Raw genomic sequence first — 15,894 nt, forward strand, 5'->3', positions numbered from 1 at the left:
CACACTATTTCCTTGTGGCAATTTGTTGTTATTACAGTTGCTTTAGTTTCAGGGTTTTTTTTTTTTTTTTTCCTTTCTGCAAATGTGTTTTATTATTTTCTGCTAACATTTCAATTGTACCAGCTTCCTAAGGCAATTATAAGAGAGGTTATCATTTCAGAATTAGAAGGAAATAAAAGAACCCTTTAGACTGCCTTTATGCTTGTGTAATTCATTGTCGTTTTTCATATTTCTCAATTGTTTTCATTTTGTACCATGTTTGGCAATCATTTCTTTTAGAGCAACTGCACCGGGGATTTAGGATTCTTAACATTTTATTTAATTTCTCTTTCTGTCCTTTGGGTTTACAGCCCTTCTTTTGTACAGTCTCTTTACTAAACATTGGAGTTTCCCTTTATAATGCATTGACCTCACACTCCAGTTTAGATCAGCAGGTCTAAAGGAGAGATGGATTGTGCTACTGTGCTGCTGATTAGATATGTTGCCATGGGGCCATTGTGTCTTTACCTGTGTAGAATCAAAAAGGCCCGTGGCGGTCATTGAGATGCACTTCCCATCACCCTGCTAAGGAATCTCTGCTGATGGGAATTCAGGAAGCTTCTAGCCATCTTCTTCTTAGGGGGACAGCCTCAGCTGCCGTGAGTCTCCTTGCCCTAGGATGTGCCCATTCCAGGACTGCCCACATCCAAAAATTGAAGGTGGCAGGAGCATAAAGGCCTTTCAAGGTCCAATTCCGATGGGCTGCCTATCTCAGACCTCTGGCAAGGATCAGGCTTTGTTGGGCCTGATTGCTGTGGTTGACTTATCCCTCTGCCCAACCTGATGCCACCACCTTCCTTTCACAGGTGTTGATTTCACCCAAACCTGCTTGCCAACCCAACTTTTATAGGGACCCACATCTGGTGGCACTCAACCAAAACATTCTAGGCCCCTGCCTTGTGAATGATGTCCTGCTCAGGAGGGAGGTCCTGTGGCCATGGTAATGAGGATCTTATGCATTTCATATCATTTTGTATTTTTTCTATTCCTGAATTTTTGTTAGTGTAACTGAATGAAAGCAGTTGGGATTAACGTTTAAGATTATAAATGTTAGCTCTACTTTGCTCCTGAAGTTAAAATACTTCTAAGATTATCACTTTTAATAGTTTTTACATGAGCTCTCTTGGCTGGCTGGTGCTGCCTGATTTGGAGAGTGTTATCTTTCTCTCTAGTGCTCCTAGACAATATGTAACAAAGCAGTCATTTCATTCAAGAAGTACCCAGTTGCCTGGTGAGAATCAGGCCTCTCTCTAGGAACTGCCTTCTGACCCCTGCTTTCTTTCCTCTGTTGTTTTGGCTTGTGGTACCCAGCTTCACTCTTCAGCCTGATCCTTGGAACTTTATGAAATGGGGATGTGAAGTGTCTTGCTTTGTGCCAGTAGAGGTGCTCTGTGGAAACAGGGCTTCCTCTTAGGAATCAGTTGGACAGAGAATCAGATATGTTCTAAAACTCCCCTTCTTTGGGGACTCCAATTACATGTGTATTTGGCCACTTGAAACTTTTCCTTTTTATTTCTACGATGCTCTTCCTTTTTATTCTCATTTTAGGTTCAGATTTTAACCTCTGATCATTTTGATAGTTCCTGTTACAGTCTTTTTCTGCAATGTCTCATTGCTGTTAACCCAATGCTCTGTATTTATCTCATGCATGTGCTTCAATTAGTCTTTTGTATTGTCCCTGTCTATACATAACATTCTTTTAGCTTTTTGAACATAGTATCATTATAATATGTATTTTAATATCTTTTTTCCTAAATATTGTCTGTTATCTCTTGATAAATTGCTATTGATTTTCCTTTACTTAATATTTCTCTTCTATTTTGCATGTCTGGATCTATAGGATCTAACATTGTAAATTTTACCTTGTGATGCATTTGAATTGTTTTGTTTTCCTGATAACATTTAGGAAATTTGTTCTGGAAATATTTACAAGGACTTTGATCCTTTTATGTCTTCTTTTTAAGCCTTCTCAGGTAGGACCAATGTAGTGTTTAGTGAGGAGCTAGTACTAAAGGAGCAATACGTTTCTTAGTACTGTAGTTGATAACTTAAGAATTGTGATGTTTTCCACTTGGCTTTTGGGAACCAGCACTATTCCTGATCCTGTGTGAGCATGATACTCTTCCCTCCTTTCTTATGGCTTGTTTCCTGGCCACAGTTGGTTTCTAGAACACTCAGGCATAGGTTAGTATTCCTTTGAATACTGCAGGGGCTCTTCTGCAGATATCCTGAGCTCTTTCTGTGTATTGTCCTTCTTTCCTTATTCTATCTGTTACACTCCAGTCACCCTGATTTGTCCAGACTCCTAGCTCTTCCCCTTCAGCTTTGGGAGATAGCTGGGTTCTTCTGTTTTTTCCTTTCTTCCTGAAGCGATATTAGTTTTCTTCCCTTAGTGTTAAGTGTCCTTGGTGACCTGGAGTCCTATGTCTTGAGTGGCATCATTTCATATCTTCTGGCCCTTTAAATTCATGGGCTCTACTTCTGCAAATTCAACCAGCCTTGAATCAAAAATATTTAAAACAAGGAGTCCGTTCTGAATACTTACAGAGTTCTCTTCTTGTTACTGTTCCCTAATCAATACAATCTAACAGCTGTTGAGATAGTATATTGTAAGTAATCGGGAGCGGATTTAATGTATCCAAGACAATATGTGCTGGTTTTATGCCAATATTGTGCTATTTTATAGAAAGCTTCGTGAGGCTTTATTGAGTGTCCCCACCAGCACTGGTACATATGCCAGGGGATATAGCTGATCCAGTGCGAACGGCCAGACTCCCTAAGTCTTCAGCTTTTTAGGGGTACAGCCCCAGGTTGCATTTGGAGGACACATTTTGTCATTTTGTCTTGCACCAGCTTGGAGTTTTTCTCATCCCAGCCTCAGGTCTTGGGCTTCCAGCCTCCGTAGGCCCTCATCCAGCAGTGTGTTGCCCTGCAGCTGATGGCTCCTGTCTTCTGCTTTGGTTTTGGGCCCAGAGTCCAGCAAACCTGTTTTATTTTCTCACTGCACTGCATTCATGTTCTGTTTCTGGCTCATGGAAGTGTTCCTCTTATCTGTGAACTTCACTGTACCTTGTTTTTTTTTTTTTTTTTTCTTTTTTCCCCTGTGTGTGTGTGTGTTAAACTAGGAGTCTGGCCATGCCATCTTGGTCTTCTGAGTGCACTTTGCATGGGAGCCAAGATAATGTCACGTTCACCATCTCTGCCAGTGGAGGGCAGCCTGGGACTCTGCTTTTGGACACACCTTGCTCTGATCTTAGCAAATACTGACTTGACTTGAAATTTAGATTAGATATGTAAGCGGTCTGAGCCACATTTCCTTCATCTGTAAAGTGGAAATAATAATTATGGTGCAGTGAGTCTGCCAGCCTTACATCCGTGTAAGTGTTCAGTGAGAGAAGGCATCAACATACTTCACACAGTACCTAGTACATCGTAAATGAACCCCAAATGTCAGTTACCTTAGGAACACAATTTAGAAATGTTTGGGTTTTTTTTTTTCACATTTTATAAAAGGATGAGGTTTTTTCTTTTTAAGATTATTCTAATTTCTATGTCATTCAATTTAAAAATCACCCATTGAGTATTTATTGCATGCCAGGTACTTTGCTACATTGTTTGCATAATTCTGCAAGATAAATTTTTACTAAAGTTCTGTGAGGTAAGTATTATTCTTAAACAAAATTGAGCCCCTGAGACATTAACTTGCCCAAGATCACTTGAGTAAAAGTGGTAGAGTTGGGATTTGATCCTAGTTCTGTGACAGTTTTTTGGATCCATGATGTCCCACCTATCCAAGTCTCTAAGACCAGCTCCCTGAATTCTGTGGTGTGAGTCTATAAGGTGTCTCTTATGTAGTCTGCTCAGAATATCATTTCCTTAGGGCCTGTATTAGGGAGAAGGATTGGGAACCAAAAGGCCTATGCTCTGGCTCACTCCAAAAATGTGATGCTATTAGACTGCTGCTTGTTAAAGAACAGGGTCTGTCACTTGTCCTAGTGCCTTTACCCCATACCTAGATTTTAGAATGAGGGGCCCTATTAAATTGAATTGTACTCCATTTCTAACCTCATTATAAGGTGCAGAAATGATACCAACGTCTTAAAATCCAAGCCCTAAACAAGAGGATTCCAATATAGAGGGGTCCAAGGGCAATAAATAGCTTGAGACACTTTAACATACACTGGTCTTTCTACCAAGTAGGAAACTTATAGCTGTGGGATCAGTTACACCATTGCCAGTGGTGGGAGAAATTGCTACCTTTTATTTTTCCCTTATTACTTTGTATATGTCTTAGCACAGTGAGTCATTGTGGCTGAAAGACTACTAACATCTTCTAGTGTGTGTTTGGGAGGTCCCACACCAGAGGATTTTATTACCCTCTGTGACAAGGAGAAGGTGGTGTTTACTGTTAACTTTGTAGTTGGAATGATTTTACTCCATTTAGCAGAGTGTGGCACTGGACTCCAGGGTACATGGCTGTGTGGACATGTAGGATATATATGGCACACTAAAGAGTCACAGTGTTGGCATTGCTGTGTTTGTAAGGCCCTAGATGGAGATGAAGTGTAAGCCATGAATGACTTCATGCTGCTTGTGAGGTGGGCTTTGGAAGTGGAATCAGTGTTCATATTCCCACATGGATGCTTCAGGCCTCAAATGTGCCTCCTCTTCCTCATAACTGCCAGTCACATGGTTGCTTGGTCCAGAAGATACTGTTTTCCTTTGTGAAGGGAGAGACAAGAGATGCAGAGAGTTAACAAGGGAGAAGGCAGGCAGCAGGAACCTGAGAATCTTGTCTAGGGCACTCAGCTGTTACATTAGCTAAGTGGCAGCTGCCTAAGGGGATCAAGCTGGTGGTCTTTTATCAGCAGAGCCCTGAATTTCATCTGGGACCTGGGCTCTAATATGACTCTTTCACTAATTATTACCTTGGCCTCGGTGGAAAGTATTGAGCTAATGTTAGTGCAGGATGTGATATAACACCTAGAGTGGACAATTTGGCAGTACTTATTACAATTATAAAAGCATTTTCTCTTTGGCCCAACAGGGTATTTTGTTGCAGCATTGCTTTCAATAACAAAGAACTGGATATGCTCCAAGTATCTATCCATCAGGGACATCTGTAAATGTGGGCGAGCCACACAGTGGAACACTTTTCAGGAGTCAGAAGAAGAAAAAGGAAATGCTCTGTGTTTGCATAGAGAGGCCTCCAGACATATCATTAAGTGAAAAAGCATGATGTGGAATTATGTGCATAGTATTCTGTTTTTCATATAAGAGGAAAAATAGAAATAGATATTGGTTTATGCTTATGTACAATGATAAAGTGTAAACCTTATAAGTTTACTACAAGGATTCAGGAGAGTGGGGAGAGACAAGGACAGGGTTACAAGTGAGACTGCTCACTGATGACCTGCTATAGTAAGATTTTTTTTTTTTTTTTTTTTAGAGTATTTTGACTTTGGTTCCTGTGAACTTTTTACCTATTGATATATATATATTTTTTGTAAAACAAATCTTTTTAAGAGTAGAGCAACATTGATAAATTAGAAAATAAATGAAATCAGAAAATAAGCACATTTTCAGTTTTAAGGGCTCATGGTCCTAAACAGAAGCCAATGAGATGGAATTGTGAGGTGCCTTTGACAGTGTCAGCTGGGTAATGGTCCTGTTAGATTCATGTGTGTCAGTTTTTCAAGATTTTTTTCCAGCCAGAGCATACCTTCTTTCATTTTTCTCTCCACCTTTCTTTCCTTTGTTGGATACAAACTGTATCCTGTTCAGAAAGTGGGAGGAGCAACCCTGGTGTTGCTGCATTCTGCTCTCCCTCTGGTACCAACTAAGGGAAAAAGAAACCTATTGAAAAATTAATGCCAAACAGCAGTGATTAATTGCATATTTGTGTAGTCAATTTTAAAAATTATTTGCATCAATGGAGGGTAGTATTGGTAGGATGTAGAAAATCACTGGTGTGTGCTCTAGTTTGGACCATCCACCTTTCAAGATTTAGATTGTACTTCCTGTGGAATGTAGTTTTGATGACAGTCTCATCTCTATAAGGAGTTTGAAGAAACAGGTCAAGAATCCTTTTAATTAGCTTTAAATCAGGGAAGTGTTTACTAAGTATGAGATCTCTTATGAAGGTGGGTTGGAGGTGGTAGGAGATGATGTCTATTTAATATTTATAGTACTTCAGGCAGACCGTTCAGGAGGCATTGCACAGGAGGTAAAAGATTGACAAGAAATGATCACCGCCCCCTCCCCCCGAATTTTGTCCCCTGATGGTCTTGCCAAGGATGCAGAAGTTGGGAAGCTGGTACACTGTGTGGGTGGGCAAGATGCTGTGCAGCCTTCCCTGTGCCCTTTGTCCTCATGGTGGGGCTGCCAGAGTTGAGAAGGAATCAGAGTTCTTGCTACACATCTTCTGTTTGGGTGCATATCACTGTCGTGAAGAAATGTCTACTTGCCACCTTAGAGGTCCTGCTTTAGGGGTTGCTTTTAGACATTGGGGCCTACTCATCCTTGAACAAACTCAGCATCTCCATTTAGAAGTGAAACCAGGTCTCTCCAAGGTCTCTGCCTCTTAGGTAAACCTGCGTTCCTGCAGGGTCCTTTCTGAAATCACTGTGTGAAGTAGCTGTCATTATATACAGCGTAGGGGGAAGGTAGCTGGGGTCCTCATAATTTCACAGGAAAAATGGTGGAAATCTGAGACTTGAATTTATATTTGGATTTTCTTCTCCCTGACCCTAGGCTGAAAATTGAAATAGAAAGCCTTAAGCTCATTTGTAAATGTGATTTGCTCATTTGTTAAAGTGTGTTTATCCTCCTCCCCCCAAAAAGAAGTAAAAAGAAAAAACTTCAGCCTTATTTTTCACTAGATATATAATACATGTGTTTAATTTTCCTCTCTAACCCCAAAAAGAGATTAGCCTAATGAATAATGAATTCATATGATGTGGACATGCTTACTAAAATTTCCCCTTTATTAATATGAAACACAAAATACATAATTTTTTATGGACATTTTACCGACTCCTGATACTTGACATGGGAAATAAGTCACAATTTTGAGATATTTACTTAGTATGGTATAGTTTAATGCCAAAAGCATGTTAAGATGCCATTTTAAGCAGATATAGTAAGACATTAATTTTGAGGTCCTGCCACAAAAAACAAAAGGAAAAGTTATTTGGGGGCTATTCAATGAATGATTATACTGTAGTGATTTAAAAAATGACCACCATTAATGTGTCAATATCATGGAAATTTAAATAGCATACATAAAAGAATATAGTAATTTTGCCAAAATTACACATTAACTGATATAATTTGCTTTCAAATGATTACTGTTTGTTTGAAGTAGAGCCATTAGACTGCTCAAAAATAGTGTTTGGCAGTTTAGGCTTTTGCCTGTTTATATAAAGGAAATAAAACTGAAGAAGTTCTTAACGTAGTAGATCAAAGGAAACGAATAGTGTATGGATTTGGCATTCTTTGTAGGGTTATATGGACTTTAAAAAGGAAATTTAACAAAGGATCTGAGGGGGTGAAATTAATTAAAAACCAGTCTCATAAGACACAACTTTGGACAATCTGTGTTTTCCTTTTTTTATTTTTATTTTATTATCAATGGGTTCTGTTCCATATTATCATTAATATTTATCATCTTCCTTGGTCCTGAAATACTTGGCTTGCTTCCCTGCCTTATCATGCTTTGCTGTGTGTAGTTTTCACTGTGGAGCAATTATTTTCATTGCTATGAAGGGACACCTGTAGGATGACTGAGCCCAAAGAAACTGAGGGCTGTGGTGGCCAAGGTCTTAAACCAGAAGGGTAATGGTCGATGCAACATATGGACATTTTGTCATTAGAATTTTTTCAACATTGCAGACAATTTCAGCCCAAAATTACAGTTTGTTTCCTAATCATAGAAGCAATAAAGCAAATGCCCTCAGCAAAAGACATTAAGAAAAGAAAAGTTTCTGGAGAGGGGAAGAGGCCTCACATCACTTTCCAGTTCATTCTTAAGCTGTTCTGTCCCATCAGCACCAGCACAGATGTTGTGTAAATAGGATCCTGTCTCTATGGAGACCTCGCTTCCCATGAGACAGTATTCAGCAGGTATTCAGCACTTAAAATGATTGATCATGGAATGACTTTAATCAGTACATGAAATGATGATGATGATGATGATGATTTAGGTACCAGGAATTGAATCCAGGGGTGCTTAACTACTGAGCCATATCCCCAACCCTTCTTATTTTTTGAGGCAAGGTCTCGCTAAGTTGCTTGGGGCCTTGCTAAGTTGCTAAGACTGGCTTTGAACTTGTGATCCTCCTGCCTCAGCCTCCCCAGCTGCTGCTGCGATTATAGGCGTGCATTACTATCACTGCTCCCAGCTTCAACAAATGACTATTTTGAGTGCCTACTAATGTCTTGAAAATTTTTCTTTCATACTTGGGGGAACCTAAGATGTTATTAGTGTGAGATGTAAAGTTATATAAACTAAACTCTATTTAGCCTATTTGAAGGAATTTTAAAAATTTGATACAGGGAAATTAACTGGTGCAGAATGCACTTACTCTATTCTGAGCCCTTAGATATTTAATGATATGATGAAGAAATTATGATGTTATTCCTTAGTGCTGTTGCTATTTTTGGCAAAAGTCAAACCAGTATAAAAAGCTACATGACAGAATTTGTTTTTCTGAACTCTTTTCATAAAATAATTTGATACTTGCCAGGAGTTACAAAAAAGAATGTTCAAAATTGTTTCGTCTCCTGGTCCTTCTGCTCTCAGTTTTATGTCCTAAGGCTTCACACATTTCTGTTTGCTAGCAGGATTGTCTCTGGTGCTTTTATGAAAATATTGATAGGGGATTGTTGGTCCCAAAGAAGGGCAGACACACAGGTGTACAAATATCTTCTCAAATATAGCTGCAAATAAACAACTGCTCTTCATGTATGAGCTTCACACAGAAAAGTCTGGACTGCCTGGGTAACTTGTGGACTTTGCCTAAGTGGCCAGCAACTGGGTCATCTTTTTTTCCCAGATGAAAAAAGTATTTGCAAAGTGTACTCAGCAATAACAAGCAATGAATCATAGCTTTATGCAACATGGGTGAATCTTAAAATATACAGAGTGAAAGAAGATGGACAAAAGACCATTGCATTCTGTGTGATTCCCTTTTTAATAAAATTCTAGGGAATGCGAGCTTGACTATAGCAACAGAAGAGATCTGTGGTTTCTTGGGAGTTTGGGAGGCCTGGAGAATAAGTGGGGACTGCAGTTGGGTGCTGAGGATTACAGAGGGGCACAGGAAACTTTTGAGGGTGATGGATATGGGCATTATCCTGATTATGGTGACAGTTTTATGGATGTATATGTTTATCGACATTTATCAAATTCTGTACTTTTCACATGTGCAATTTAATGTTTATTATACTCATATATAATAAAAAGAAAATATTTTACTATTATAAACTAAAATGCTTGCCATAGATAGCAGGTAGCTAGGAAAATAAATGCAACTAAAACTAAATAAGTGCAACTGAAAAGAAAAAAAAATCAACCTTCTTCTTTGGAATTTGGGGCACAGGAAAAGACCTGTGTCTCATAATTCTCCTCTCATTTGAATTTTGATTCATAGATACAGAGAGTTACTTTTTAATTGTCAGCATCTGGATTTTGGAATTGGACAGACCTAGATGTAGCCAGTCGTCTGCTAGTTTTGTGACTTTGAGTGAGATACTTGACCTCTCTAATTTTCCCCCCATCTGTGAAATGGGATGGTAAAGGCTCAATAGATAGAAGCAATTTTTTATTGCTTTTATTATTTTTATTCATTTCACATTCTAATTTCCATAGGATAGTCTTGACGGAGAATGTGGTATTTTAGATTCCTATGGGAGGGTATGTTACCCTTGAAAATTGGATCCTTTATCAAGGCCTTAGAATTGCCTGAAAATGAGAGCCCTGCCACTAAGGGCAAGGAGCACAATGATTTGCAAATGCTCACTTTCTGTGTTCTGGAACGTGGGCATGGAGCTGCCAGGTGACCTCTCACATGGTTTTTCGGCATTTAAATGACATCTGATCTTTGCAGGCTTTCACTGTTTTAAGTGAACTAGTCTTTCTTTTATTAAATAAAAATTTTTTTGCTAATAATAATAATAATAATAATAATAATAATAATAATAATAATGCCACCATTGCAGGTGCTAACCAGAAAAAAGGACCAGATCCTGGAATAATTTCCTAAAACTACCAAAAATAGGGCTAGATGGCAGCTGGAAATAGGTCCTGTGGACCAGAGCAATGAGTGTTCTTTTGTTTTGTTTTTTTAAATCATGCAGATTTGAGTAAGGAAGATATTTGTCATTTACGTTGAACTGAGAAAGCTTTGGGATGATAGGGCAGTCCATAGGCAAGTAACCATTGCTTCTGCATGAGTGGGGGTTGAGAGTCCAGAAAGTTTATACTAAAACAGAGTGCAGGGGACCAGGCCCTGGTGGTTGGCCAGGATGGGATTTAAGTCAAGACTTTAGTGTACATTCAGGCAAATGGAACAGTCTGTTTTGCTTTCACCTGCAAATGTTAACGGATTAACTTCTCTTATCTCTACCCATACCCCATCCATTGGCCCTTGTAAGTAAGTATAGGATATCTCATAATTTTTCTTACATCAGTGGGTATGCATGTTTGGAGGATAGTATAGCAAAAATATAATTTTTTAAAAAAACTCTGAAATGGTGTCACTTTCATTTCTAGAAATTAGAGAGAATTGCGTGCTTTCTCATGATCTGGACTTAATTTTTTCCTTTGCCAAATGGTTGCCGAAATTGACAAGTGATTGATTTGGTTTTAGAGGGTCCCAGAACTACACACAGTGCTTTTCATATCTGGAAAGACATGCCTAGTTATTCACAAGTTATAAGATTTATTGCCTTACCCTAACATGTTGCAAATTAGTTTGTTTGCTATTTATTTTACTCAGAATGTAGTAATTGATGTCGTTTGCTGAAGGGCAGATTTGATCCCAAGAAAGGGTAGACTGCCTCATGATGCTCTTTCTTTTTTCTTTGTCATCTCTGCAGGGTTGGAGATAAGATGGGTGGACTGCTACTTTCCTTTTACTCATCCTTCCTTCGAGATGGAGATCAACTTCCACGGAGAATGGCTAGAAGTTCTTGGCTGTGGGGTGATGGAACAGCAACTGGTCAATTCAGGTAGAAAAGAATCTCACATGTTACTGAAAGGCTCTCTAAAGGAACCTTCTCTCCTCAAGTAACCTCCTAGTCATTTGCAGTCATTTCCGTAGTATTCCTCCATTGCTATCCTTCTCTCCGTGGTACCCACTAGACATATCTGACACCAACTTTCTCACATCTCATTTTGCAGAAGCTTCTTTGGAGATCTTTCTTACCAGAACCTGGCTGCTGGTTTGTACCTTGATTTTGTGTTTGTTGATATGTTGCTTTCTGTTTGCCTCAGAGGCAATTAAATGCATGTCATACTCGAGCAGTTTGTCTTCTAAACTGACTTCCTTCCAAGCCCATGTGTAAGCAGTAAGCACTAAATGGAGATTGTCCTGGGTTCCTTTTCCCTGCTCCTATAGAAGGGCATTTGCTGTGTGCCTTGGAGGGCAGTTGTGGTTCCAGGTTGGTCAGATTTTCCCTTGGTTTCACTCTTAGGTCCCCTTCCTTGTAGGGGTGTGGACTTAAAGGGCCCACAAATTCTTCTCCAGGTTGGTCATGGGGCCTTCAGCAGAATGGAGAAGAGCAATCTTCCTGGGTGACTAAGAAATGTGGGTAAAGATGGGATAATGTGGTCATGGAGTTAGAAGATGAGGGGATTCTGAAGAGATAGGGTGCATAAAGAATTTGCTGGGAAACTGGATGTCTGGCTCTCCCTCTTACCCTTGTTATATTATGGTTTAGATGTGAGATGTCCCTTAGAAGCTCATGTGTGAGAAGGTTAGAGAAGAAATGATTGGTATGAGAGCCTTAACCCAATCAGTGAATTAGTCACCTGATGGGATTAATTGAGTGGTGGCTAAGCAGGAAGAGCATGGCTGCAGGAGGTGGGAAATTGGGGGCATGGCTTTGGAGTATATATTTTGTATCTGGCAAGTGGAGCTCTCTCTGTTTGTTTTATTTTTTTTTTTTTAACTGATCATCATGTGAGCTGCTTCCCTCTGTCACATTTTTCCTCCATGATGTTCAGCCTCACCTTGAGCCCTGAGGAATGGAGTCTGCTGTCTATGGATTGAGACCTCTGTAACTGTGAGCCCCTAAATAAATGTTTTCTCTCCTAAAATTGTTCTGGATCTTTTAGTTGTAGCAGCAAAAAAGCTGACTAGAACATGTTACCAAGTGAGCCCCATTTTGCCCACTGCACAGGATGCCAATCACTGAAATGACAAGTTTGGCAAAAGAGAGTTTATTCACATGATGCCTATGCTGAGGAAGTGGGAGCCCCAAATCTCAAATCTACCTCCCTTGGATAGGGTTCAGGGGTATTTATGGGATAAAGAAGCAGGATGGTTTGAGGTGTCAGAGAAGGTGACTGGAGGCAAGGAAAGATTCATTGGTCAGCTGCTTGTGTATTGTTAAAACTTTGTGGCTCCTTAGAAGCACATTCAGAAAATGGCAGAGTTAGCATGATCTGTGCGTGGGGTTTTTGGCCCTCTGAAGTCAAAAGATTCTCACCCATCAGACAACTGTTGTAGGCTCCAGTAAATGGTTGGCAATTTCAACTGATTTAAGAAAGATTAAAGCAGCCTCCACGTAAAAACTGCTTAAACAATTGTTACCATAGTGACCATCCATCAGAGGAGCTTCTGATAGCAAAGCTGATGGGATTATATTGCTTAGCTGTGTGACCTGTAAAATTGGTCATCAAAGCCAGTAGCTAAAAGCAAATGGAACTAGTGGATTCATTCAGATTTCCCCTTGGTTTTACTCTGAGGTCTCCTCTATGTAGGGATGTAGACTTAATAAGCTCACAGATTCTTCTCCATTCTACTGAGGAAGGTGGTGGAACGCCCAGTGGAGGCCAAATGCTTCACAGGCAGTTTTTGAATATTTGAAGGGCCATCCTAGAGGAGAGTGGTGACAGAAATCAAAATTAAGGCCTGTAACAATTGTGAGGCCAGCACTTGGGTAAACCCTGGGGTTTTCTTACAGCTCTCTCAATTAATAACTGTGTCTCTTCAGGCAAGTTACTTATTACCTATGATCTTTGGTTTTTCCAAAATTAAAGTGGACACAGTGACCCCATCTTCAAAGTTTTGTTATTAAGATTAATTAAGATGATATTTATAATGTTCTTATTAGCAAAGGATCCAGCACACAGCATACATTCAGTTGAAATTAATATTTAAAGATTTTTCTCATGGTTAGAGCTATTTACCAACAGGAAATACTTTAAAAAGGCTATCTTGCATGTTGTAGATCAATTTCTAACTAAGTGGAACTAGTTATCTCTTTGATCTATACCCATCTCTATCTGTGATTCTAAATTTGAGTTTTTGGTTTTAGAGGGAAAAGAAAGTAATAAAAAACTGAAAGAAAGGGAAAATCAGATGCGTGTGCATTTCAGTAGAGGACACAGAATACTGGGAGTAACATTTAGTCTGTCCTTGAGTAGGAGCTAACTTCAAATATCCCTGTGGTCTTTTGTTTTTTAGACAAAAAATTTGAAGGACTCCTAGGCTTCCTTCTAGAAGTGCCTATTGTCAGAAGGCCAGAGCTAATAAAGCTAGGAAGGGGTAGAGAGAGAACATGGGAGGGGAGGGGAGGGGGGATAGTAGAGGATAAGAAAGGTAGCAGAATACAACAGTTACTAATAGGGCATTATGTAAAAATGTGGATGTGTAACCGATGTGATTCTGCAATCTGTATTTGGGGTAAAATTGGGAGTTCATAACCAACTTGAACCTAATGTATGAAATATGATATGTCAAGAGCTTTGTAATGTTTTGAACAACCAATAAAAAAAAATAAAGCTAGGAAGGGAGATCAACTTACATATCAGTTGTCACTTGGATTTGTGCCTTCTTATATTTCCTTCATAGTTTTTACGAGGTTTATTCACAAAATAACTGGCTGAATATAGTTATCTGAAACAAGTTTCCAATTTATTATTGATCATTAATGAAACTGCTGTTCTACAATTAAATCAGCCATGTTAGGTATTCTTGAAGGGAATGGCAAAGTAAAAAAAAAAGACACCCAACATGCAAATATGTTTCGGAGATTCACAGTGTTGGTAGGATGTGCTTCAAGTCATTGGGAAAATGTATGCATAAAATTTAAATATCCTGCTAGGGAGGGAGAATAAAGAAATAGAAGAGGTGACTTTTATAAAAGAAACTGTATAGGTTTTGCTATTTGAACTTGAAGTTATTGTGACAAAGTTCTGCTCTGTTTTTAGACTTGAATGTGTTTTGACTTCTCTAGTTGAAGATTTTAAACGATTTGCCTGGCAGTTTCTAACTACAGACATTATTTGCAAGTACAGTTGGTTTTCTGTTTTCGAAGTTCCTAGAGCCTGAAGAAAGACAGGCTACCTGTACATCATTCCTCTATTTTAGTCTTTTCTCCTGCATTTTCTTTCTTCTCCTTTTCTCCCTTCTCCCTTCTTTCAACTTCCCTTTCTCCTCCCCATTTCCTTCTCTTTTTCAAAGAGAACTTCTAAGAGACAAATTGATGGTTCTAAATTCTCCTTCTTTAAGGTTCTTAACTCTATTAGGTTAAGTACTAAAAGTCAGAAACCAATGATGTTGGAGCAATGGTAGCAGCAGACATCCTTTGAGCCCTTCCTGTAGGCTAGCATCTTAGAAAGCATGCTTTTTTGTGGGAGGGGGAAGGTACCGGGGATTGAACTTGGGGGTACTTGAACACTGAGCCACATCCCCAGCCTGATATTTTGTATTTTATTTAGAGTCAGGGTCTCACTGAGTTGCTTATTGCCTCACTTTTGCTGAGGTTGAACTCACGATCCTCCTGCCTCATCCTCCTGAGCTGCTGGATTTACAAAAAAGTATGCTTTTTATGCTTTCTTACATTTCACCTTAATGAAAGGGTTCTATGGTAGGTGCTATTATTCCCTGCATTTTATAAAGCCTGAGAAAGATGATCTGGATCAAATGGCTAGATTGCTAGTGAGGCTTAGCCAAGTCATTTTTTTTATTTGGGGGTGGGTGGGTGCTAGTACTGGGGATTGAACTCAGAGGCACTCAACCACTGAGCCACATCACCAGGCCCCCCTCCCCCCGCCTTTAAAAAAAATAGTATTAGAGAGAGGGTCTTACTGAATTGCTTAGCACCTCACCATTGCTGAGATTGACTTTGAACTTGCCATCCTGCTGCCTTAGCCTCCTAAGTTGCTGGGATGACAGGTGTGTGCCACCATACCTGCTGGCCACGTCCTTTTGATAACAGTTAACCATGATATGATGCTACCCAAATTGTGGATTGCATTATTGGGAATGATAAAATTGATTTCAGATAAGTTGTTTGAAGTAGTATTGATTGAAAAACTGAAACAATGAGGCAGACTGCAAATAAAACTTCACTTGTTTTGTAATTTGGTACCTCTGAAGGGCTCTGCCGCTTGGGTCACCTTCTGTGATAGAGTGATTTATTTAGAGCTTGAGTTAGATTACTCACTTAAACAGCGTCAACATTTTCTCACATGTTGAAGTTGACAGTGGCCTGTGTATGTTTTTGTGCATGGAATGAGGCTCCTCCTAAGGGCTTGTGGAATCTTACTTTATTTCTTCTTCCTTAAGTTGCAGAATCTTCCCCATTACTTTCAGATTCCTTAGAGTTAGTATTTGTGATGAA

At 39.3% G+C, this 15,894-nt stretch overlaps 1 protein-coding gene across 15 annotated transcripts in view; it reads left to right on the plus strand.

Annotated features, from left to right (window-relative positions):
• The window catches only part of Fars2 (phenylalanyl-tRNA synthetase 2, mitochondrial), a 509,560-nt gene that overhangs the window by 163,722 nt on the left and 329,944 nt on the right, over positions 1–15,894 (plus strand). For all 15 annotated transcript variants that reach the window (XM_048799745.1, XM_048799744.1, XM_048799738.1 and 12 more), the window contains one exon: positions 11,140–11,271. In XM_048799745.1, the coding sequence (XP_048655702.1) occupies positions 11,140–11,271 (132 nt within the window). The remainder of the gene's footprint in view (positions 1–11,139; positions 11,272–15,894) is intronic.

This window comes from Marmota marmota, unplaced genomic scaffold (assembly GCF_001458135.2).
Source record: "Marmota marmota marmota unplaced genomic scaffold, marMar, whole genome shotgun sequence".
NCBI lineage: Eukaryota > Metazoa > Chordata > Mammalia > Rodentia > Sciuridae > Marmota > Marmota marmota.